Raw genomic sequence first — 27,045 nt, forward strand, 5'->3', positions numbered from 1 at the left:
CAATTTATACTGGCTTCACTTTTTGTAAGTAGCCTTTAGACATCTATTAGAACTACTGACCTTAATGCTCCATAGCGTTTCTGAGCGTTAAAATACTAATTTCAGGAGAAATAAAGACGATCATTACGGTTTCGTCATACTTACTCTTTGAAAAAGATCGCCAAGGGTGTATGTCCTGTCAAGGCAAATAGCAATGTTCTATCTAACACTGCTGATGGCCTTGCGGAATATTTCTCCATTTACTTTAAACGATGCTTCTACCTCAAGTAACCTTCCTTCTCAGTCTAGTACGGTGTCTAGACTGTCCATCTATGAAGACTTTCTTTTCAACTCTATGAAGCACCTCAAATCTTCCCTTTCTTCAGGCGCTAGTGGTAATCGTTCCAGCACTACTTAAGAGGAAGCTTTAGCTCGGGCCCATCTCTGACGCGGCCTATTCAGATACATTTAAAACGCAAAAACATTTTCTGCGGTAACCCCTGGACCAAGTTTGATAAAATTTGTTGCATTTGAGAGAGAAAGTTAAATTCCAGTGACTGTAGGAAGCGGAATTTCTGTTTAGGGCCTGAATTTTGTTAAACAAATATTCAAAAATTTGAAAGTTCGAAAAAATAGGTGCACGAAGTTCACAAATTAATAGCTCTGCATCAAGAACAGATATCGCGGTTGTGTAAACGGCATCCATTAGATCATTCAAAGTGGACAAATTCTACATTTCAATTTATATCTTACGTTAATTGTTAGGTTGTTTACAAGGGTTCTGCATAAGCTGTATTTCCATATTACTAATTTTTTTATATTCGTGTGTAACATATCAATTTTATGCGCTTTATATGTACTGTTCGATGCAATTAATATAATTGCGATATCACTTTTGATTGTCCAGTTGCAGAGTTGTAAACTTAGTTTCTTTTTTGAAAATTTGCGATATTTGCCAAGTTTTCATGAAAAAATTGACGATTCAAATCGAAAATTCGAAATGAACATTCGCTAGACTACGCGTTTTTCTTTTAAATGCAACAAACCTCGTCAAATTTGGTGCAGTGGGGGCCCAGAAAAATGAATTCTCCTTTTACATGTAATTATATAGGAGCACCGGAGCTGAATCATCCATTTCATGCGTATTGAACAAACTTATCCCTGTTCGCGCACGCATACTATATACCTCCTTATAGCCTAGTGCGTTCCTAGCGCTTGGAAGGTAGCACGAGTAGTGCCCCTACACAAAGCCTTTACTAGAAGTACAGTTACTGAACACCAGCCCATAGGCCTTTCTGTGCTGGAGTTCTGAAAGAAATGTGGCGCTACCTGCTGGCACGAGGCGTGAAATCGAGTAGTATGAAGGGCGCGACTCCTAGCCACAGTTGGCTACTAATTATCGAATGCCAAGTACCTATTACACTTGTTACCGGCACTTATTGCATGTTTTGAATGCGTTATCGGTATTATATATGCCCCATTACGCGAAAATCCGGCGCCGTAGTCTGCAGCGTGACCGAATTATGGTACCAAAAATGGCTGACGGTGCAAACCGTAAGAACACTTCAAGAAATGCTTGGGTTGACGTCAAATTCCTCAAGAAGGTTCCTCTAAATAAAGTAAATTATTGGCTTTGAAAAAGAAAGTATGGTAGATGCCGGTCTGCAGGGTGGGAATCGAACACGGGCCGACGGGGTGCAATACGAGCATGTTTCCCCGGTGCCATGGCGGCTCCAGGGTGCCGGTTGGCTAAACGTCTGCCCAGTGCCTGCGTCATTGTACGCGTCACATCGCAGACATATTCCTGACTCATAGCGTCCCTCAATGTATTACCCAGAGGGAAATCTGGCGCCACAGTCTAAGGGAGTGTTCTAACGAGCCTTCATGAGAATGAGGAATATTGGTGTGCGAGGCTTGTGTTGGCTGGTGTCGCGTGAGGCTTCATCTAAAATGTGAATATACCTACGCAAGTAACGCGTTCTTCCAATACAATCTTCATAAAACGTTTTCGTTCATTCATATTACAGCCTTCGATGAAGTTTGCTCAACAGCAATGCATATTCAAGCAAAGAAAAGCAAGCACAGACGACAAATTGTTCCAAAATGAGAGCAAATCTTGTTGTCTGTCTTCCAGCTTTAGCTACCCGCTGAAACTTTTTGCGTTTTATATAAATGTCCATCGAATCAGAACTCTTCAAAATAAAACAAAGCATGTTTTTGTTTAATAATAAAGCTAAAGCAGCACCTTAGTGGTGTCTTAGTAAGAAATAAATTATTGTGACAGACATAAAACTGTAGCCAGGCGTGTCATTAAGGTGTTCTAGCTCTCCGAGAATGATGCCAATCGAAACTCATCATGTACCGGCATTTCCGTGCATTTGTCCCAATCAGTCAGCGTATATTCCCTTAGCTTTATAGCGACTATCTCGAGTTTTAGTGCTATCATGTAATTGTCACTGCCCAGATCAATGCTGGTATTGTCCCAAATGAACTCCGCGATCCCCCTGACAAAAATTGGAGGACGCTTAAGCTTCGCCTTCAAGACTGGAACGCGATAGCTTTATCGCATCCCGTTCGCACCGCCTACTCAAACGCGCTACGCCAGCCAAACGTCGCGATCGGCAGAGATAGCCGGGCCCCGACGCGCCATGAAGGCGGACGCGGTCATGGGGTGAGTGGCGCGCGACGTGTCCGGGCAGCGCCGTACATTGCGAGGAGGGGGTCGTTTGTGTTTGCCGCAAAATGGCTCTGCGTGTGCGCAAAGCGCAGAAAAAATTTAGCGCAAACGTTCTTTGCTGCCCGTGAAACTGCGACTGCGACACTCCGGGGAGCCTGGTTCGATTCCCACGTGCCCATCTTGCAAGATGTTTTTTATTTATGAAGTGCCTTCTGGGTGTGAAGAAGAAGACGCGCCTCGCGGCACAGCCGCATCGCCAACGCGCGGCTCGTCTCGGCTCGCGCTGTTGATTGCTGGCGTCCGTTTGGACAGTGCTTCGGGCTGCTTCGCCGTTCCCGGTTGCTGTGCCGTTACATTAGGAGCCGCCAATAAACCTTTTCTCAATTGGTGGAGGTGCTGGGACTCAAACCCCGTCGCTTGAAACCCTGGAGCTGAGATCACGAACGCTACCACCCGCCATGACCGACAGCTCCTCCCAAACGGCGCCGACGCCACAGTCCGTCACCTGCACCGGCGTTCCACGACAACGGGACCCCAAGGTCTTCAGCGGTGCAGACGACGAAGACGTAGAAGACTGGTTTGCGTCGTATGAACGAGTGAGCGCACACAACAAGTGGGATGATCCCGCAAAGTTAACTCACGTCATCTTTTATCTGGCTGGTGTTGCCCAACTGTGGTTTCACAACCACGAAAGTGACGTGCCCACATGGTCAGTCTTCAAGACAACCTTTACGGAAGTGTTCGGCCGACCCGCTGTTCGCAAGCTCCGTGCCGAACAGCGCTTGCGCGCCCGAGCACAGCAGACGGCGGAAACGTTCACAAGCTACATCGAAGACGTCGTGGACCTTTGTAAACGAGTCAACGCCGCAATGCCCGAAGCTGAGCGAATTCGCCATATACTGAAAGGCATCGATGACGGCGCATTCCAGATGCTCCTAGCCAGGAATCCGCGCACTGTGTCTGAAGTTGTCAGCCTGTGCCAAAGTTACGATGAGTTGAGGAAGCAACGCGCTTCGACTCGGCGTCCTTTGGGAAGCGACGACTTGTTGGCGAGCCTTGACAACATGTACGACCCATCCTCATTCTTTCAGCGGGTCAAGGACTTTGTGCGTGAGGAAGTTGCCCGCCAACTTTCTTTAGTCCCCTTCACTCAGGAGCCCACCTCCCGTCTTCAAACACGCTCCGCACCCTCATTTCTGAAGAGGTCGCCCAAGTTGTCCCTTCCGCACCACATCAGCCGCCTGCAGCCGTGAATCTCAACTCTACGCGGGCAGTGCAGCCTGTCGCCACGCCTCTCACCTATGCGCAGCCAGTCCTGCCTGTGGCCGCGCCTCTTACGTACGCCCAGGCAGTACGCAGGCCTCCACCGGCGTCTTTCACGACCCAGTCCCAACCGCTGCCACCGGAAGCCCATGCTACATCTTGGACCGCACCGCGAGCTAATCCTTGGCGGACACCTGACAACCGACCCATCTGTTATTCTTGCTGCACTCCCGGACACGTCGCCCGATATTGCCGCCGTCGTCCTCACGCGTTCGGCGACGCCTCGCGGCCCTTCCAGTACGGCAGCCAGCCATTTCGCCAATACGCCGCTCCTTCCCCCCAACCGTATGCTCGTGCTGACATCCCAGAATTTCCTTCGCGTCGCTCGCCATCCCCTCGCCGACGCTCGCTCTCCCCAATGCGTCGGCGACCCGCACCACCTGACCAGGAAAACTGAACGTCGCAGTTCAAGAGGCAAGAACTGCGCCCCATTCGAACTGTCAAAGTCCTCGCGCCTCTCCTGCTAACGTGGTCGAAATTTGTGTAGAAGGTGTTCCTACATTCGCTCTTGTGGATACCGGCGCAGCCGTTTCTGTGATAGCCGCCAAACTGTGCCGTTCGCTGCGCAAGGTGACCACGCCGCTTTCTGGACTGTCGCTTCGTACGGCAAGCGCGCAGCCCGTCACTCCGCACGCAGCCTGTACTGTACGTGTGCTTATTCACGGCATTGTTTACATCGTCGAGTGTATTGTTCTTCCCACCTGCTCGCATGACGTCATCCTCGGATGGGACTTCTTATCCAGTCATAAAGCCGTGATCGACTGCGCACGCGCCGAAGTCGAATTTTCCCCTTGTGACGCACCCTTGGACGAAGATTGCGACCGCCCTTCTAAACTTACCGTGCGCGAGGACACAGATATTCCACCTGGCTCCTTCGCCCTCGTCCCCGTCTTTTGCGATGCCATCGCTGATGCAACGGTCCTCTTCACGCCGTCCGACGTCTTCATGAGCCGTAAATCTCTCCCACTACCCTTCGCGACGCTTGACATGGCTGGCGGCTGCGGCAATTTCTACTTTTACAATCCCCTCTGTGCGCCTCTTACGTTGCTCGTTGGTGAATGCCTTGGCTTCGTGGAACTCCTCGACTCTTCGTCTTTGGTTGACGTCCCTGGAGACTCTTTTGACGTCGACCCCGGCCAAGCATCTTCGATGTCCGCGCTTGAAGAAACGTCCAGGGTTGCGTTCTCGCATGCCATCGCCGATACCCTTACACCTGCCGAACGCGCCGACCTTCTTGATCTCCTGCACAAATTTAGAAGTTCATTCGACGTTTCACAACCTCACCTGGGCCGCACGTCGGAAGTGCAGCATTACATTGACACCGGTTCACATCAGCCGTTACGTCAACGACCATATCGCGTCTCTGCCGAAGAGCGTCGTGTCATTACCACCCAAGTCGAAGATATGCTGCGCCGTGATGTTATTCAACCTTCGCACAGTCCCTGGGCATCTCCTATCGCTCACGGCCAACGCCGATGACGCCGACACCGACGACACCGGCTTTTCTGCGACACGAGTTCCTTAGCGCTGTCGCGTTAAAAGTTGAGTCAGGAGTAGAGTCCCTGCACGAGGAGGTACCGCATCTAGTTGGTTGTTCGGGGTCTGTAGTCAGAGTTAGACGAAGGCCCGAAGCGTGCATATACAGCCTCTCTCTCTTGCCGGTGGAGAATGGGTATCCCCAAGCTTGACGAGGTGCATTTAAGTCCCCCTCCCAACAAGCAGAGGAGCGTCCCTATACCTTGTTTAGTGACCTTGGTTAGGATGAATTTGACGCACTGTCTGAAATCTTTAAGACTGCTGTACAAATTGAGGAGAAATATGCTGCCGCTGTTGCCTGCATAAATGTTGGGAACAATCAACCGCAGTAAATTCAACAATACCGTGTAGCGTGTGGAGCTCATGTTGGACAAAAGCAATCTTGCTGTTTATCAGAATGGCGACACCCCCGCTTCTATCCCCTCGAAAGGACTCTACCTTGCAGCCCGCGAAGGAAAGATCGATGGTCAGTGTTTCTTGGAGCATAACTGCGTGGGGTTTCGCAGCCTCCACTTTATTTACTGCAGGAGGGCAGCCTTTCTAGGACTGATTCCCCTGCAGTTCCATCGCCAAACTGAAATTCTTATTAGTCGGGGCCGTGGTTAAAAGGGTAAACAAAAACCCGGGGCACTTCGCCGACCAAATAAAGATTTAAAAGAAAAGAAGACGTTTCGGCTCCCACACGGGAGCCTTGTTCACAGGTAAAATAAACAAAGGTGCTCGAGCAGCTCGCTTAAATAGTCTAGAACACGTGACGCAGGCAGCACGCATGCACTGACGGCAGATTGCCATCGCTCCTGCTCAGAGTGTGTTGCGTAGTCTGGATCATGAGGGACTCAAGATAAAGGCGTCGAGATAGCCCTTTTTCCCTGGCAAGGACACGTGCCTTCCCCCAGTCGATTGCGTGGCCCCTTGAAGTGGCATGCTCAGCCAAGGCACTGGATTTCACATTTTCTTTTCTGACGTCATAATTGTGCTGTTTGAGACGCCTTTCAAAGTCACCAGTTTCGCCAATGTACACGTAGTCGCAATCCGCGCATGGGACAACGTACACAACACCTGGGAATTTCTCTTTTGGTAATTTGTCCTTAACATTGACGAGTGATTGCCGAAGTTTCTGGTGTTAGAAGACACGAATACGTACGTTCAACTTGACCGGAATCCAACACCCAAGGTGCAAAGAGACTACCAGAAGCTTTTGGCCGATGTCTTTCGTGTGGTCCCCCCTGAACGCAAGTCACTGTATTTTACATTACTTTGTTATAATGGTTCGGCCCCTCCTCTTTATGGCCTCCCCAAGTTTCACAAGCCAGGCGTTCCGATGCGTCCAATTGTAGATTTCACGCGTTCACCCCTGCACAAGCTATCAGGATTTTTACATCGTGTCATTTCGCCCCTCGTCGGACAACGTGCTACTCACATACGCAATTCCTACGACTTGATGGACAAAGTCCGTGACGTCGTACTGGACAAAGACGACATCTTGGTCTCTTTTGATGTGAAATCGCTTTTTTACTAGTTTGCCAACGGAACTGGCCGTGGATGCATGCAGTACCGCTCTGGAGTCGAATGCCACTCTCCCCGAGAGATCGCCCATTGATGCACCGGACCTGGCTCGGCTGTTACAGTTCTGTTTATCAAATACGTACTTTACGTTCCAAAAGTGCTTCTACAAACAGGTCCACGGAACGGCTATGGGAGCTTCCATATCGGTGACTGCCGCTAACTTGACAATGGAAGCACTTGAAAGTCGAGCACTCGCTTCGTTCAGCCCTGCTCCGAAGGCATTCTTTCGCTACGTGGACGACTGTTTTTGCATCATTCATAAAGAAGCAGTTCAGTCGTTCACTTCACACCTGAACAGCATGGAAGCAGCGATCCAGTTCACGGTAAAAGAGGAAGTCAACGGCAAGCTTCCGTTCCTTGATATGCTGATTGAAAGAAAGGGGCCCACTTTGTCGTTCGCAGTTTACAGAAAGCCAACTCACACAGGACGCTACTTGCGTTTCGGCTCCTTGCAGCCTGCTTCTCACAAAAGGGCAGTGGTTTCGACGCTTCTACGACGCGCGGAGGAAATCTGCACGAGACAAGAAGACTACGCATCCGACGTAAGCGTGGTACGGCGGGAACTATCAGCCTGTGGTTACCCGTGCTCTTTCTTGAATGCTGTCGAACGACAAATGGCACGTCCGCAGTTACCCCATGCTGCCTCTAGTCAAAAGCGCGCCGGAATACCCTATATCCCGTCCACGAGTGAAGCTCTAAGCCGTATTCTGCGTTCATACAATGTTAAAGTGGCACACATTCCAAACCAGAAACTACGGCAATCACTCGTCAATGTTAAGAATAAATTACCAAAAGAGAAATTCCCAGGTGTTGTGTACGTTGTCCCATGCGCGGATTGCGACTACGTGTACATTCGCGAAACTGGTGACTTTGAAAGGCGTCTCAAACAGCACAATTATGACGTCAGAAAAGAAAATGTGAAATCCAGTGCCTTGGATGAGCATGCCACTTCAAGCGGCCACGCAATCGACGGGGGGAAGGCACGTGTCCTTGCCAGGGAAAAAGGGCTATCTCGACGCCTTGATCTTGAGTCGCTCATGATCCAGACTACGCCACACACTCTGAACAGGAGCGATGGCAATCTGCCGTCAGTGTATGCGCGCTGCCTGCGTCACGTGTTCTAGACTATTTAAGCTAGCTGCTCGAGCATCTTTGTTTATTTTACCTGTGAACAAGGCTCCCGTGTGGGAGCCGAAACGTCTTCTTTTCTTTTAAATCTTTATTTGGTCGGCGAAGTGCCCCGGGTTTTTGTTTACCCTTTTAACCGTGTTTCATCCCGACCAGACGGGTTTCCGTCAAACACTGAACTTCAGTCGGGGCCGTACTGAATATTTGGAGATATCTGATTTAATTGAGAGCTATGGAGAGACCTGCCCTGCATAGGTACCCTTTTGGGACATATTTTCTCCATGACGGGAACTAAGGTCTCATTAAGATACGTCTCAATCTTCTGCAGCCTGATTCCCCGATTCCTCCTTGCTACACTCACTACGTCTAAGTCGGTCGTTGATTTCTGTGATGCTATCGTTAATTGCAGAGAGAGCCTGATCGAGGGCCCTCTTTTGGGGAGTCGGACACTCGTGGGCCCCGCCTTCTAGCGTTACCCTCTGCATAGATTTCAGAACCTCATTAACCGACGGGCACTCCGACGAAGCGGACTTGTTACGAATGATTCCTCTGCGGTGCTCAACTAGTTCTAGTGCAAGCCTATCAACCGCCGTCCTGAGGCTGCTGTTCTCCTTTTCGAACGATACATACTATCTCTGGACGGCGAATCTCACTTTCCGACAGCTGTGCCACGCCCGTCCCTTTGCCCTCGAGCTTATGAGTCCAGGAGTCAGCGCCTCCACCAAACGAGAAGCGCACCTGCGGTCCCCTGGAGCGGGAGCGACTCCTGCTTCCGCTTGACCCTCGTTGTCTCGATGACGCATGCTGCGGGAAGCGGGGGTGGCTGTGGGAGCAAGCGAGAGCGCTCCCTGGATGTGGCGCAACCGTTCGCCACCTGCGGCTCCTCTTCAGCCACCTGTGTCTTCAAGCGCTCTTCTCTGGCGCGCTCCTGACGTCTCACAGGTGCCACGTATGGAATTCATCATCATCATTAGACAGCTTTAGTTACACGTACGTAGTGGCTTCACGTACGCAAACGAGAAAAGCCTACGTACCTTACGTGCACGCCATCTGACACGCTTTTAGCTACACGTACGCGACGCACGCCAAGAGGGACCCCGTAGCTCCATCGATCGGGAAATGTGAACACGGCGGTAGCCAATTCAATCCTGTCGCCGTGTTTTGATTCGAGCCGTCTGCGCGCGCGCGGCCCGCTATCGCTTGTTCGTCCCGCGCGAAGCTGTCTACGTGCGCAAGAAACGCACGCAATGAATTGAATCTCACGTACGTCCGTGAGACGCGCGCGCGCCCGCTACGTTCTACGCATGCGCACTGCTCACACGTAGAAGTTCTACGCACGCAAAGCCTCTACGTACGTGTAACTAAAACTGTCTATTAGCATCAACGTCGTCAACAACAACAACCTATTTTACGTCCGCTGCAGGACGAAGGCCTCTTCCTCCGATCTCCAATTACTTCTGGGCTGCGCCAACCGATTCCAACTTGAGCATGCCAGTTTCCTAATTTCTTCACACCACCTAGCCTTTCACCGTCCTCGACTGCGTTTCCCTTCTCTTGGCACCCATTCTGCAACCCTAACGGTCCACTGGTTATCTAACCTACGCATTACATGACCTTTCCAGCTCCACTTCTTTCTCTTAACGTTGATTAGAATATCTGCTATGCCCGTTTGCTCTCTTATCCACACCGCTCTCTTCCTGTCTATTAACGTTGCGCGTATTATTCTTCGTTTGATCGTTCATTGTGCGGTACTTAACTTGTTTTCGAACTTCTTTGTCAGTCTTCTTGTTTCTGCCCCATGTGTTAGCACCGGTAGAATGCACTGATTATACACACTTTAGTGATAATACTAAGTTTCCCGTAAGGATCTAAATATGTTTGCTGTATGCGCTTCAAGCCAATTTTATTCTTCTGTAAATTTCCTTCCCATGATGAGAGTTCCCTATGAGTAATCACCCTATGCAAACGTATTCTTTCGGATACTTTAGAGGCTCACTGGCGATACTGAATTCTTGTTCCTTTGCCAGGCTATGGATAATTATATCTGTTTTCTGCAAAATAACCTTCAACCCAACCCGTACACTCTCCCCGTTAAGGTCCTCAATCATTTGTTGTAACTCTTCCGCAGTGTTCCTGAATACGACAATGCCATCCGCAAACCAAAGGTTGCTGAGATATTCGCCGTTGATCTCTAAGCCGTCCCAATTCAATAACTTGAATAGTTCCTCCAAGCTCGCAGTGAATAACACTAGAAAAGTTGTGTCTCCTTGTCTTAACCCTTTCTTTTTAGGTATCTTCCTACTTTTCTTGTGGAGAATTAGGGTGGTGGTAGAATCTCTGTACGTATTTTCCTAGATATTTACGTAAGCCTGCCCTACTCCTCGATTACGTAGTGCCTCTATGACTGCTGGTATTTCTACTGAATCAAATGCATTTTCGTAATATATGAAAGACCTGTAAAGCGGCTGATTGTACTCTGCAGATTTCTCGATTGCCTGATTGGTTGCCGTATTCTACTCAAAATTGCCTTCGTGAAAATTTTATACAATACTGGAAGTAAACTAATGGGCCTATAATTTTTCAATTCTTTAACGTCTCCCTTCTTGTGAATTAGTAAAATGATGGCATTCTTCAAGTTCTCCGGGACCCTTGTTGTAGTGAGACATGGAATATAAAGAGCCGCAAGCATTTCAAGCATGATGTCTCCTCCATCTTTGATGAAATCGAATGTTATTCCATCTCTACCTTCCGCCTTTCCTTGCTTCATGTCTTCTAGGGCCCTTCTAACTTCATCGCAAGTTGTAGAACGAGCCTCTGTAACCTGTTCATAACTACTTTCGAAGGAGCTGTCCTGGCTGCTCTGAGGAACAGCTCAGTATAAAATTCTTTCGCTGCTTTGGAGTATCACCCACACGCTTGTGAGGGAGGATACACAGAAATCTTAAACTTATACAGAGGGACGAGAGCCAAATATCCCCCACCGCACAAAGCTCTAACGCAGGAGGAAGCAACGAGTTGGCGCAGATTGCAGACAAACTCCTTCCCAAATTTATACATCCTAAACAAAATGTACCCAACACAATATGGAGACACCTGCCCATGGTGCGGGGCCACACCCACACTATACCATGTCACATGGGAATGTAAACACAATAAATCATTCCACCAACACAATAACCCGAGTGCGGAGCAATGGGAGAGTCGGCTTACCAGCTGCGAGCTCACGGCCCAAAGGGCCTTAGTGCAGCACGCTAGTGAGGTAGCTAGGCTCAGTGGAGCCCTGGAATAGGGGCCCACCCTTGCTGGAAGAGGCTCCAAGTCGCCGGCGCCCAAGACGACCGAGACCTCGAGGCGCTAAATCCTTGAAGGAACCAAAATAAAGTTTCTCTCTCTCTCTCTCTCTCTCTCGCTGCTTTTCTTGTCACCTTGTCAGCCGCTTTATGCAAGCCACCGCACAATTTGTATTACGGCTCACACACATGCGATGCACTTTGGTTACGCAAACCACAACTTCTACATTCCGTAGTTCCAGGCGCCTGGCAGATGTCCTCTCGATTGCTAATCCTTCCGCAGTTGGAGCATATGTAGTTCAACTTGTTTGCCGTATAGGCAACAGCGCACCAAAGTGGGTCCACATCTCACAAAGTTCGGCACACGAAGTCCGTCGAAGACGATGATAACTGATCCAGAACCCTTGATTCTCTTCACGCCGAACGCTAGCGGGTTGCGGCCGTTCAAAATGTTCCTCTCAAGGGCTGCCGGCCCATCGTTGATGTCCACATTTCTAATAGCCCCCTTGCACGTATCGCTAGGAGCAATTTCATAGGCATCTACCTCATGGGCTTTACCAGCAATTGTAATAGATTGGATGTTCACATATCTTTCTGCGTTTTCTCAAAGCGGGGTGCCGGCCGCCAAAATGTTTTGAATAACGTTTGGACAAATTACATCATACACCCTTTTCTCTAGACATAGGCCTGCCGCGTCGGTGATTGCATTGCCCAAAGAAGTGGGACCAATGTTTTCCAAATTCAAGCCGCCTCTGGGGCGCAGTCCAATTTTGATATGCTCCTGGGGCATGGGAGGCATGCGCGAAGCCATTACAACCCGATTCATAATGTTAGGAATCGGGCAACGTGCGCTCACCTGCCCCACACCAGCCTGGCCTCTTTGCTTAGAAGCAATGTTTGGGTACGGGCTAGTTGGTATTTAATTGTTTAAAAGATCACTTAAAGCGCATACATAGACAAGGGACCGAAAGATGTCTTCGTTAGCGCTTGTCTTCGTCGTTTTTTTGGTCCCTTGTCTATGTATGCTCTGTAAGTGATGTTTGCTTAGAAGCCGGTTTAGGAGGGGAGATGCGACACGCCTTTTCGGCTCTTCTGCCGGAGACCGTCTTCCAGCCAACTTCCTCGTGGACATCTTCTACTTGCGTAGAAGCCGCTGCCATAGCAGGTGTCGAAGGGCGCCACCAGTGAAGGAGTCGTCGGCACTTAGTCGCGCTAGACATGCCAGCCGTTAGACCGAGCAGCTTGCAACGCGTCGAGCAGACAAAATCAGGAATATGTCGGCGAGAGGCCAACCCACCGGCAAAAGTTTGACAATAATCCTCATGTGGCCTACCTAAAGAAGCGCCTGACAGATATCTCTAATGTGTTTAAGTTTCTTGGAGGAAATGTCTGGGGTACTTCAGTACATGCAATGATGCAACTGTACAGGACGCTCTTTCTTGGGTACTTGCGATACAGCTTGCCTGTGCTGACCAGCACCTGCAGAAGTAATATCCGTACACTCGAAAGCGTCCAGGCCCAGGCACTTAGAGTGTGTCTTGGATTGCCGCGGTGTTCGTCAACGGCTGAAACCATTGCCATTGCACACGATTTCCCAGCCAAGACCCATATAGTCATGGAAGCGCTCAGAGCACACGTAAGACACCTTGCTCGAGCCCCTGCCCATCATCTAGCCTCACTGCCAGAGGATCGACCACGTGCTTTCTTTTGTGAAACAGTCCTGCCTTATCGTGCATACCTTCCATCAGGTTATACAGCTCCAGCGAAAGTTCCGTTTCCACCATGGTGCTTGGCTCCAGCAAATGTTCCACTAATGGTACCAGGAATACCAACAAAAGCCCAACAATCGTCTCCAGCACTCAAGCAGCTTTCCCTGCTCTTGCTGTATGAGACTTACAACGAGCGTCATCATCTTTATATTAACGCTTCAACCACGGTGAATGGGTCTGCAGGATCGGTGATCTTTTCTGCAAAACCTTCCACAATTAAGATTCGACTATCTCACCAGACTACATCGACTGCCGCGGAGCTTGCTGCTATTCGTTGTGCACTTCGTGTAATTTTTGAAGAACTGTAAGAAGAACTGTAAATTTTGAAGGCTGCTCTTCATTGTTTGGTTTCTGCCTTACGCCGAGGACCCCACGAAAAACTAGTTATGGAAATCAGACTGCTGCTTCACCACCTCGTCGAGCAAGGACACGACTTCACTTTGCAGTGGATTCCAAGCCACTGTGGCATAATGGGCAATGAACTTGCCGACGCAGCAGCACGATCTGCACACGAGGAGGGCTTGCAAGACTCCATTCCATTCTCAAGAACAGACGCTGCAACGAAAATTCGTGTGCTTGCAAATGAAGCCACCAAACCTTTATGGAACACACCCAGCTTAAAGCATACACGTCTACACCGTCTGGACCCATCCCTTCGACTTCGACCCCCACCTGGACTCTCTCGACTCGAAACAGCAGTACTTTGCCGACTGTGGCTTGGTGTCGCCTATACAAGATCCTTCGCCTTCCGAGTCGGTATGGATGACAGCTCGGCTTGCAGACACTGCGGCGGCGAAGAGACTATCGAACACGTGCTTTGCCACTGTCCTCGGTACAGCGCGCACCGGCTGTCACTAGCGACCGCGTTGGCGCGCCTTGACGACAGGCCACTTTCAGAACAGTCGGTTTTGGAATGCCGACGTGAACTGTCGTCGCAGCAAAAGTCGGTCAAGGCTCTGTTGACTTTTCTACGTGACAGTGGCCTATTAGACAGACTATAATGACCCCATTTCGTCCCTTCTCATATTTTTTTTCTCATGCTTTCATTTTGGTCACGCTCTTCTTTCCGTCTTTACTTCCCCTTTCCCTTCCCCTAGTGCAGGGTACCAAACCGGACGTTTTAAGTCTGCTTAACCTCCCTGCCTTCCTTTCATTTGCATCTCTCTCTCTCTCTCTCTCTTCGTCAATCTACTGTGTTTTCTTTTTTTGTATGTACCTTTTCCCTCCTGCCTAGGCCTTCTAAGGCCCGCAGTATTCCTAAATAAATTCTTAAATGAACAAAAGCGTCACAACCTGCCGCGTCGATTGACACCCAAATCACAGCGATACGAGAAGATTCTCCAGCCAAAAACATTAAAGAAGCGCAAGCGGGAGCCATCGTTCCACGTCCCAAAACCGTCTTCGTGCTTGCTTGGCGAACGCCGACATTTTCACCGAAGAATATAACACAGTACACCGTCACAGTTTGGCGCTACAACATCGCCTCGTGCGGCTTTGTCACACGTGCGGCTATGTTGTATTTTTCGGCAGTTGTCGCCAAATACCACATATTTTATATGTGACCATATGTCACAGACTCTGTGTTCCTTTTGTTTTGCAAACCCGTTCAGGCAAAGGCCATGAGAAGTAATCCGATCAAATTTTAAAATATAGCAGGAGTCCTGTAGAAATAATATAGGCCTTGCAACAAACAAGTTTGTGTGGCTTTGCGCCAAGAAATACATAAATATTTCATAATGGTATAAAACCATACGAATTTATTGCTATTGTTTTCCATATTGAACATTTTGCCGTCGTTTCACATAACATGTAGCAGTTTTTCAGCCAGCCCACACTTTAAACAAGCTTGTTGTAGGGTCACGTGATTACCGCTGAATGAACCTCAGGAATAAAAAAAACTTGATGCGTCTCATAAAGTCGACTACCACGAGCGCTAGGCTTTTGTTATCTTTATAGTGTGCGCCAGTCATTGCACTGTTCCTAATTGGATAAGCCACATCGGCGTATCTGAAGTCACAGCCGGTTGCTTGTCATCGGTCTGGAGCGTCGGGCACTAACGGCCGCTACATCGAGAAAAGAGAGAAACACCTCATACTGCGTGCCACCCGCGACAATATCTGCTCGCAAACCATTTCCGCTGAAGTCCCGGCGCGTGTGTAGCGAAATTGTCCCGAACGCCGGCATCGGAGACCATGCTTCAAGTGCTACTTTGGAGCGTCATCGTCGCGCTTACAGCATGGTTTATATTATAAGTATGGCTGTCTTGGCATGTTGACCAGAAGTATACATTGACGCGTCTACGTGCGCGTCAGTATACAACGTGCGCTCACCTGCCTCGCGCCAGCCTGGCCTCCTTACTTAGAAGCAAGGTGTTGGTACGGGCTAGTTGGTATTTAATTGTTTCAAACATCACTTAAGAGGAAGCTTTAGTTCGGGCCAAACTCCGACGCGGCAATTCAAATACATGTAAAACGCAAAAACGTTTTTATGAGATAACTCCTGGACCGATTTTGATGAAATTTGTTGCATTTGAAAGAGAAAGTTAAATTCTAGTGACTGTTGGAAGCGGAATTTCGATTTAGGGCATGAATTTTCTTAAAGTGATGTTCAAATATTTGACCGCTTGAAAAAAATAGAAGCACGAAATTTACAAATGTATAGCTCTGCATCAAGAACTGATATCGCGGTTCTGTAAACGGCATCCATTAGATCATTCAAAGCGGACAAATTCAATATGTCATTTTACATATTACGTGAATTTGTTACGTTGGTTACAACGGTTTTGAAGAAGTTGTATTTCCCTATGATGAAGTTTTTTTTTTATATTCATGTATAACATATGAATTTCTCCGCTTTAGATTTACTATTAGATGCGATTCACAGAATTGTATTATCCTATTTAGTAGTTGAGTTACAGAGTTGTAAACTTGATAGTTTCGTTTTTTGAAAATTTTGGATTTTTGCCAATTTTTAATAAAAAATTGACAATCTAACTAAAAAATTCGAAGCAAACCGTCACTAGATTTTAAGTTTGTCCTTTATATGCAACAAACCTCGTCAAATTTTGTGCACTGTAACGTGGAAAGTTGGGCTAGTTGGTGAGTGATCATAGTACCTTGCTGCTGAAGCAGCGCGCAGACACGGACACAGTAAAGACAAACAGGAATAAGAAACGAAACAGCAGCGAGTGTAGTCTATTCCTGTTTGTCTTCACTGTGTCCGTGTCTGCGCGCTGCTTGGTGCACTGGTTGCCGAGAAAAACGAATTCTCCTTTTAGATGTATTTAGATAGGAGCACTCGAGCTAAAGCTTCCTCTTAGAGCCCATACATAGACAAGGGACCAAAAGATCGATGTCTTCGTTAGCGCTTGTCTTCGTCGTTTTTTTCGTCCCTTGTCTATGTACGCTCTGTAAGTGAGGTTTGCTTAGAAGCCGGTTTAGGAGGGGAGATCCGACAAGCCTTTTCGGCTCTTCTGCCGGAGACCGTCTTCCAGCCAACTTCCTCGTGGACATCTTCTACTTTCGTAGAAGCCGCTGCCATAGCAGCTGTCGAAGGGCGCCACCAGCGAAGGAGTCGTCCACACTTAGTCGCGCTAGACATGCCAGCCGTTAGGCCGAGCAGCTTGCAACGTGTCGCGCAGACAAAATCAGGAACATGTCGGCGAGAGGCCCACACACCGACAAAAGTTTGACAATAATCCTTCGTCAATCTAATGTGTTTTCTTTTTTGTATGTACCTTTTCCCTCCTGCCTAGGTCTTCTAAGGCCCGCAGTATTGCTAAATAAATTCCTAAATGAACAAAAGCGTCACAACCTCCCGCGTTGATTGACACCCAAATCACAGCGATACGAGAAGATTGTCCAGCCAAAACATTAAAGAAGCGCAAGCGGGAGCCATCGTTCCACGCCCCAATTTAGAGGGAGAATGAAGAGGAAAGGCAGGGAGGTTAACCAGATATGAGTCTCCGGTTTGCTACCCTACACTGGGGATGGGGGATAGGGGTCAGAAAGATGACAGAAAGGAAAACGCAAAAAAAAACCAACGCGCAAACATGGAGACACGCGCACAAAAGGCGTTCCAGTTAGAGTCGTTCACACAGGCCGGTAGATCGCACGAAGCGCAAAAGCGCTTGCACGGCCTTCTTCTGTGATGGTAGGTCCTTTCGATGCTGCAGAATTCTTTTTTCGGATTGCGGTTGGTCGTCCAGTTGGTCAAGTTCGTGGCTAAGGCATGCCCTCTGTGGACTGTACTGCGGGCAGGTGCACAAAATATGGCCAATTGATTCTTCATGGCCGCAGTGGTCACAGGTTGGGGTGTCGGTCATCCCTATGCGGAAGGAATAGGCTTTAGTAAAGGCGACGCCCAACCAAATTCGATATAGAAGCGTGGCGTCTCTACGGCGAAGCTGTGATGGCGCTCGAAGACTTAATGTTGGATCAAGTGAGTACAGACGCGGATTTCTTAAATGTGGCTCATTCCATTGCGACGCGGTGCACTGCCGAGCAAGTAGGCGGAGCTTCCGTGCCGCGTCAGTTCTAGAAAGAGGAATTGGGACGTGACGCTCCTCAGTATGGGCTGAGCGGGCAGCGTGATCCGCCCGTTCATTGCCGATAATCCCGCAGTCACTTGGAAGCCACTGAAAGGTTATTTCGTGGCCTGCATCACTTATATGGTGCAATGTCTCTGTAATATGGAATATTAGTTCTTCGTGTGGTCCGCGTAGTAAAGGTGACAGTAGAGACTGCAGTGCCGCCTTCGAATCGCAGAATATTGTCCATTTGTGTGGCGGTTCATCACCAATGGCATGAAGAGCAGTAAAGAGCGCTGCGAGCTCTGCTGCCGTCGATGTTGTCGCGTGGGTCGTCTTAAATTTGATTGTTGTAGCTTTCACTGGTATGATGATTGCCGCCGCGGAGCTCCTTGGAAGGACAGATCCATCAGTGTAAATATGCGTAGAGTCACGGTAGTTCTCGTACAAATATAGTAGCGTGAGCTGTCTACGGGCTGGTGATGACAGATCAGCTTTTTCCGAGATATCAGGTATTGCGAGGTTGATTTTTGGCTGAGCGAGGCACCATGGAGGGATCGAAGGTCTCGCAGCCAGAGTGAAACAAGCTGGCAATGATTCATCATATGCAGTTATCGTTTGGCTGAAAGATGCGTGTGGCCTGTCCGCTGGTAGAGAGGCTAAATGGTGATGAGGAGACCTGGCTAGATGCCTTATATGGGTCCTGAGTACTTCCATTTCAATGTGGGTCTTGACAAGGTGGTCTCTAGCAATTGCTATCGTAGCCACTGTTGAAGCACTCTGAGGCAGGCCTAGACAGATCTGGAGCACTTGACCCTGAAGACTTTGTATTGTGCGTAGATTCGTTTTGCCTGTGTTGTTTATTGCTGGCAAGCTGTATCACAGAAATCCCAGAAAAAGCACCCTGTACAGTTGTAACATGGCACTAGGCGACATTCTCCAGGTCTTGCCAGCGAAAAACTTGAACAGGTGGCAGATGCCTGTCAACCGTTTTTTCACGTAAGATATGTGTGGGCTCCATGACAAGTCCCTGTCGATTATGACGCCTAGAAACTTGTACGATCGCCCCAAAACCGTCTTCGTGCTTACTTGGCGAACGTCGACATTTTCACCGAAGAATATAACACAGTACACCGTCACAGTTTGGCGCTACATTATCACCTCGTGCGGCTATGTCACACGTGCGGCTATGTTGTATTTTTCGGCAGTTGTCGCCAAATAACACATATTTTATATGTGATCATATGTCACAGGCTCTGTGTTCCTTTTGTTTTGCAAACCCGTTCAGGCAAAGGCCATGAGAAGTAATTCGATCAAATTTTAAGATATAGCAGGAGTCCTGTAGAAATAATATAGGCCTTGCAACAAACAAGTTTGTGTGGCTTTGCGCCAAGAAATACATAAATATTTCATAATGGTATAAAACCATACGAATTTATTGCTATTGTTTTCCATATTGAACATTTTGCCGTCGTTTCACATAACATGTAGCAGTTTTTCAGCCAGCCCACACTTTAAACAAGCTTGTTGTAGGGTCAGGTGATTACCGTTGAATGAACCTAAGGAATAAAAAAAACTTGATGCGTCTCATAAAGTCGACTACCACGAGCGCTAGGCTTTTGTTATCTTTATAGTGTGTGCCAGTCATTGCACTGTTCCTAATTGGATAAGCCACATCGGCGTATCTGAAGTCACAGCCGGTTGCTTGTCATCGGTCTGGAGCGTCGGGCACTAACGGCCGCTACATCGAGAAAAGAGAGAAACACCTCATACTGCGTGCCACCCGCGACAATATCTGCTCGCAAACCATTTCCGCTGAAGTCCCGGCGCGTCTGTAGCGAAATTGTCCCGAACGCCGGCATCGGAGACCATGCTTGAAGTCCTACTTTGGAGCGTCATCGTCGCGCTTGCAGCATGGTTTATATTGTAAGTATGGCTGTCTTGGCATGTTGACCAGAAGTATACATTGACAAAAAAAGAGATTCAGTGGCCAAGTGAAACATTAAATGGAGAGACCTTTCGGCTTCCATACGCAAGCCCTATTTGTGAACAAGGCTACTGTATGGAAGCCGAAAGGTCTTCAATTTTAAAGTTTTACTTGGTTGCTGTGCGCATTTTTTTTTCTCATGTTTAATCCTGACCAGACGGGCTTCCGTCAAATTTTCGATGAGAAGTATACCATATAAGAAATCATGGCTCCGCGAGAGTGGACAGCACTTGATTTTCCAAACTTAGGCGCATCCCTTACATAGAATAGAAAAAGGTACAGCGGCTTTAGAACAGAAATGTGTTATAGCTAAAGGGCCTTTAAAGTAAGCATCGATGTCATGGATAACAATTCGTTTAGTGTAGTTTTAAAGTGAAATCATAACGGTTCAGTTTAATCCCCACCTTGATACGTCCTTAAGTCCGTTCAAATATCTTTTAGATATCTGCAAATATCGAACTACTGCCTTTTTTGGCTCAGTTTGCTGCTAATGTTTTGAGCAGTAGCCTCAAGAAAAAAATGCATCAGTATGGCATTGTCCACACCATAATTTGTTGCATGTGTTTTTCAGACAACGCAAGCGACGTTTCTCGTTCTTTAAAGACCTCGGAATTCCCGGACCTCCTCCAAGCCTTCTTTCAGGAAACCTCTCTGAGATAATACAGAAGGTAAAGGTTGCTTTACAAAGACGGTATTTATAAATATACGGGCTAAAATATTTCAGTAAGAGCCACATACGAGTACGTTTTAAAAAGTTTTGTGACGATGTTCTTCAGCACCATCAATACTGTGGCTACGGCGCTTTGCACAAATTACCTATTTGGCGTGCGAAAACTTTTAACAAAAATTTCAAATCTGGAAATATTCATCAATGGTAAGGTTCATTAAGCAGTGAATTAGAATACACTGATCTTTAATTAAGATAGACAAACAACATAAATTGGAACATAGACGATGAAGCGCTTCTATCAGACTGACATGAGAGTGTTAACTATTCTTGGCACCTGCTGTTTACTCAATCAGCACCTTGGCAAGGCTTAACTTAATATATGCAACTATGCTACGTGTGCGCATGCTCTGGATTTTTCCTTGCCGCCCAGAGAACACAACAGCCTGTTAGTGTGTGCAATCGAGTTCTTTGCGCGTGGCCGTTTACGTTCGCGCTTTCACTCCCCTTGTGTTCTTTTCTGATAAATCATTTGATAGAAGTGCTTCATCGCCCGTGCTCGTGTTTTTGTTGTTTGTCTGTGGTAACTCTGCAGCGCTGTGTTCTTATTATGCTATTGCAACTAGCGCCAACAATAGTACTAAGCACGTTCACAATAGCAATATCTTCTACGAGTTCTTCAAACTAGGATCGCCATTTTACGATATAAGGAACGGCATAAAAGTTCATACGGAAAGAAAAATCTGGCCGGCTGACTCGGAAATGAAGATGTACATTCGCTCGGTTCACTTGACTGTGCGAAAAGGTTATCCAGGCCAAGGACTACAGCAATGGTATAGAGCTTTGTTGCCTGGACTTTCTCTGACATGATTCGAGATTAAGTGCCTAGGAAATGTAGCAAACACTGAACCAAGCATGGCTGTGATGACAGATAGTCAAGTACGCGTACTCTGCTCAGCAAGAGAAATACGACGCTGTTAAAATATCCCGGGAAGTAAAAGCATTGGATGGCATTACATGCGCGTCTCCCACTACTTTCACTTAAGCAGCCATGAAGCAGCTGCTTAAATAGCCGGAGAAAGTAGAGAAGTCTTCAGGAAGAAAAGATGATTATAGAGATGTATAAAAATTGCTATGATGAAAAACTTGTATAGCACACCAGAATAAGTCAAGCATGCTAGGTGGCTGTTTTTCACCACCCCGTTTCAAAGGGGATGCCAATAAATCATCATCATCACCACCTTGAGTAGCATCGGCTCATGTCACCTGTCATGCGATGTGAGATGCGGGCCACGCAGCGTCGATACTTGCACAGTGTGTACTGCGGTAGCCTATTATTAAAACAGCTGGTCCGCCATGTAGCAGTTGTATATGTAGTGGCCTAAGACAGTATACAAGCTTTGAGCAAGAAAAAGAAGATAAGGATATGTATGCAAAAATGCTAGAATGAAAACATCTACAGCATATATGTTTAGGTCAAGCAAGCTAGGTGAGTGTGTCACCGTCCCGTGTCAATAAAGTGCCATTTTGAAGGAAAACCTGTAGCTTTCCTGTTCTCACCATGGCCGCAATCTGTGCAAACATCAGCAGTGCAGACCGTGGAGCCACGTATACTTCAAGGCTAAAAGGTCCTTGGGAGACCTAAAGAAAATCTTTCTCCAGACCGAACACACCTTTAGCAGCAACGGAATGCTGATGTGGAGAAGAAAGTCATCTGTCATAGGTTAGCATTCTCTCTATTGTCTGCAGAAAGTGAGAGATGGATTTCGTGTGACCTGCAAATAGTAATTCTAACGTGACAGCGTTAAGGGCTCCCTGTCCCAGAAAATACGCTGTCGGCATCTGGCGCCCCGCGCCGCACGTCTTGTGAGAGAAAAAGTATTCCGAACCACGCATTGCGAACCACGCAGGCACTCCGTGTAGCGCAATGGCTTTACCGAACTCATTGAATTTCTCAAAGTAAAATACGTCTGACAAAATCATAGAGTACGACTTACCCACAACCTACAGACGCGTTAGCGCCGGACTGTAATTTTATAATGCTAGAAAACATAATACTCTTACGCGGAAGCTCAAACACAAACCCTTTTTCCGGTGTTTCCAGCAATTATAGAGCGCTCACCCAGTTCTTTGCAACGCCATCCAGATGGTGCTCGTCTTCGCGCATAGCGTTCGCGGCCAGCTCCTGCTCGTAAACATTACGGTTACATAAGTTGCAGCTGCCGGGTAGCGTGAGAAGCATTCAGAGATCTTTCAATGTTATCGTTTTGCTTCGGTAATCTGCTCCTACACTTTTAAGAAAATCATTTATAGATGTGCTATAGACTTCTCTCTTCTCATTTCACGCAAACTAACAAACGCAACCCATTTATTACAGTTTGTTTTTGCTAGGCGAAGGAATAAATTGCCAGTGTAGTAGAGTAGTTTATTTTTGTTGCTTTCTTTTTAGGGATCACTGATCGCATTCAAGGAATGGTTGGACAAATATGGAGACATTGTAGGGTACGTGCTTAGTTTTTTTGTATCTTTTCGGAAATGAAAATAAAGAAATTTAAGCTAATTCCATGTGCCCCGCAGAGTAAATGAAAAGACTGTGTGACTGGTTCAATGATCTTACCTCGTTCGGAGGTGGTACACTTCTTTGCCCTTGAATATTTAGTATCCCGTTGCTATTTTCCGCTGCAGTGATATCTGGAAAATATTATATTATCCAGCAATGCATAATCATGCTATCCTTAGCGATACCATGTTCCCGCACAGCAGGTGCTGGAATCGGTCTAGTGATTCATGTCGACTGTTACCGTCAGGCCCGCAAAAATTTTCTCACGAAACTTCCAAAAGTGATCTCTTGCGAGAGTGTTCACATAACCGTACGAAAAGCATAATATACACTTACCGGTTTTTCCAGCCGCAATGCCTGTCTATGACGTCATACTTTCAACTCGGTACTTTATATAGCAAATCTTTAACATGGAGCCTTGCTTTGTGTCTTGACTTCTTACAGCTTCTACAACGGGGCTCATCCGTTTATTATGGTGAAAGATCCCGAACTAATCAGGAAGATCCAGATAAAAGATTTCAACAATTTTACAAGCCGAGGAGTGAGTACAAATATTTAACCTTCGTGCTGCTAAATTTTAGTCTTATAGCCGCTTGTAGAAGGCCCATCAAATTAGCCATGTTTATTTGCGTGCTCGCACTAAGATTATTATTTATCACTTAACTGGTCATGTAAGCTTTCGACATCGTAATCGAAGAGTGGCGTGGGAAAATGATTTACCCTTGGCTTTGGATACGTCAGCGCTTTTGTCTGCGTAAATAAGTCAATAAACGTTCCAATTTTCGAAATGTGCGAGCTATCACAATCGGAAAAGAGCGAGAAATGTTCGAAGCGACCATGCGACATAAAGTTCTGCTCGATGTCATCATTTCCTTTCTTTCAAGGAGGTGCCACCACACAAAACATCTTGAAAACGTACAGGACAACTGCGAAAATTCAGATAATTTGTAGACTCCTTTGAACATTTTATAAACGTTATTGCGCCTTTCTGTCGTCTCAAAGCACTGTCTGCAGCGAGCGAAGAATAAGCTAAAACTCAAAATTGCATTATATTTGCACCGCATGCACTTTGTTCGGGTCAGCCCTTTTGGCAACTTATTTTTTATATTGGTTTAATTGAGTGACACGCCGGTAAGAACTCGACCGAGTGGCCTACACCAAAACCCTGGGCAGTAGACAAATAAACCTTCGCTTCAAAATAAATTCGCACATAGCTAATACAGAGTCAAATGAAACGGTCTAAGCCAAGGGGGCGAATAAGCGAGCTAATGACTCTTCAGCAAGCTGAACCCGTTACTTACCATTACCTCGATCAGTGCCCGTAACCGACAGTTGACCTTTACGGCCAATCCTACAGAATATAACAAAATAAAAAGTTCACCTGTGCATCTTGTCGTTGCAGCATATGGCGCACGTCCCAAGGGTGCCTTAATGCCTGTTTTTTTTTTCTGCCTTTCATAATCAGAAAGTGGTTTTGGCACGTAAAACCCCATAATTTTTTTTAGCCTTTCGCTCCCCTGAGAATAAGGGTGCGCTGGCTTCCCTTTGAGTGTTAAGCTGTCTTCTAGGCGTAAACCGTCGGAACATTGTGCAGGTATCAGCCAGTGATATATTCACCGGCCTTTTCAACTGACAATGACCAATGCTAGACCGGTGTACCATAGTGAGACACTCCTTTAAATTCGCTTATGTAACCACCCTCTGTCTCACGGAACTCTGACGTTGGTGATCAGGCAGGTGCAACTTGCCTCGAAGAAGCTCGAAAGGAGTGTCTACTACAATACAATCCTTACATTCGCCCCGTGTTAGAGTTCCTTCGGAAGGCTTACGCAGACGCATTTTAAATGAGTGTTTGAAAATGCATTGTTAAAAAGAAGCACCTGTGTGTCGCTTTAAATGGCAATCACCTTTACTGGAGAACAAAGTGATAGTTACTGAAGCCAATATCGACACTTTGAAAGACCATCTCAACTAGCTGCGTATCAGCAGCTCTACCAACTAATATAGCTACGGCTTGATGCTTGCTCTACCTTATGCGTGCTTTAACGCGCTTTAACTGATGCTTGACAATTTCTTTTGAATCACTGTATGCGGACTCTACGGTGTGCTCACTTGTTTTAAATGTACCTTGCAGAAAGCTTCACCATTACGAATTTGTAATCTGCGAGGAAACTTTTTTTTTTTCAATACATTTATTTAAATATTTTTCCGTGCATACATGCGTTTGCGTGACTGTTTCCCCGACATGTTAAGTAAGTATATCCTCTGGCACATGGCTTTATGATATCAAGTTTTTTGAACAATTTGCTTTGTTTCATGGAATGCCGTGGTGTCTGAACACTTACAGATGATGTCAGGCTTCGCGCGGAGCCATCCGATTATCAGTCAAAGCATGGTGCATGCTGAGGGGGACCGCTGGAAGAAAATGCGCAGCCTTATCACGCCAGCCTTTACGACGAGCAACATGAAGCAGGTATGCAGCGACGCTGTTAGCTTGGTGGCAAAACACTCTACTAGTAGCACTCGGTGAAACACACACTCGAAACTAGATCTAGAGCGGATCGAAAGTGGTCAAGCGGACGGGCACAACTGCCTTCGTGCGGCTGTACCGTGTTCGGAGCGGCATGCTCTGTATCAAGTGTCGACCAAGTAACAGCCAGCTAATTGGTTTCAAACGTAGTTACTAATGATCACAAAATTAAGTTAATTAATTTAGCAATAGATATGCCACTGGACAAAAGGATCTCTTTGTACGGCTATTTGGTCAGTAACACGTGATATTAGCTTGTAACGTTGTGTTTTACCTGCACAAGCTTGGAGGTCGGCTGAGTTTACACGGTGGCTGCACGAAAGCAGAGATGGTTGACAAGGACCGCCGCCTGCTAGGGAGTCCAGAAGCGGCCTTGTGACCAGGGTTTCGATGATCAATCATGTCTAACGACACCTAGAAAACAGATCTGTACTATTTCCGACAAAAGGGGTCAGAGCTAGCTGCCTTTGCTGTCTTTGGGGTATTAGTTAAGGGAATTGGCATACATCCTCGAAGATGTTTTATGTTTGTGCTTGGGGGAAGCGATCAAATGGCGGCTTTCTGCTTTCAGATGGCGAGCCTCATGGATGACAGCGCCAATGAGTTGCTCGATGTCATCGAGTCCCTCTGGTCAAAAACCGAAGCCATCGAGATTCGGGAGCTATTCCAGAGATTAACGGCAGACGTCCTCATTGGAACAGCATTCGGCCTAAAATTTAATCTGCAGCGAAAAGATCAAACGAACAGCTCAGCAGAGTCGCTGTTTCAGGAGAGCTTGAAGAGTTTTCAGCAATTTCGTCATGCATGGATAAACTTCCTTACTAGTAAGCTAACATATTGCATACGCAACTTTGTGGAAATAGCAGAATGCACACATGTTACACTAATTAATTTATTGGGAGGTTTTAAAGAAGTCGCAGGTTTGTCCGAACGGAGAAGCATCGATTGCGATAGCAAATTAGCGAGAGAGAGAGAGAGAGAAACAAAGTGAGAAATGTAAAGAGGTTAAAAATGCACGTGCCCGGTTGACACCCCTTCATTTGGGTATGGAGAAAGGGGAAGAATAGAAAAGGATATAAAAGAAAAATAATGGTCAGTCATTCACAGCCTGTCGCACAGGAATGCCGACTGTCACAAGCGCTTGTACAATCCAATAGTATCCTTCACGAAATGCAGAAGGGCTTATATAATATATATATATATATATATATATATATATATATATATATATATATATATATATATATATATATATATATATATATATATATAAACTTCGCTTACTAACTGGTCTATAAGCATGGTATTAGTGCGAACAGGTAAACATGAGCACATCACACTCGATGACCGCGGACACTCGCTGTCAAAACGCTGGCGTGATGAAGTGCGGCAGCAACCGCGAGCGAAGTCTATCGCTTCAACACAAACTTAGCGGCGGTAACAGAGCACGCACAAAGGTATGCAGATCTGCAGATCGCTTTCAGTACATGGCGCGCGCGATCGCG

At 47.0% G+C, this 27,045-nt stretch overlaps 1 protein-coding gene across 1 annotated transcript in view; it reads left to right on the forward strand.

The window, feature by feature from the left end:
* The window catches only part of LOC139049158 (cytochrome P450 3A56-like), a 34,234-nt gene that overhangs the window by 2,809 nt on the left and 4,380 nt on the right, over positions 1-27,045 (forward strand). The window contains exons 3-7 of the mRNA XM_070524401.1: positions 20,355-20,451; positions 22,900-22,952; positions 23,455-23,551; positions 25,358-25,483; positions 26,112-26,364. Of these exons, the coding sequence (XP_070380502.1) occupies positions 20,355-20,451; positions 22,900-22,952; positions 23,455-23,551; positions 25,358-25,483; positions 26,112-26,364 (626 nt within the window). The remainder of the gene's footprint in view (positions 1-20,354; positions 20,452-22,899; positions 22,953-23,454; positions 23,552-25,357; positions 25,484-26,111; positions 26,365-27,045) is intronic.

The sequence above is a fragment of the Dermacentor albipictus genome, chromosome 8 (assembly GCF_038994185.2).
Source record: "Dermacentor albipictus isolate Rhodes 1998 colony chromosome 8, USDA_Dalb.pri_finalv2, whole genome shotgun sequence".
In the NCBI taxonomy this organism is placed as follows: domain Eukaryota; kingdom Metazoa; phylum Arthropoda; class Arachnida; order Ixodida; family Ixodidae; genus Dermacentor; species Dermacentor albipictus.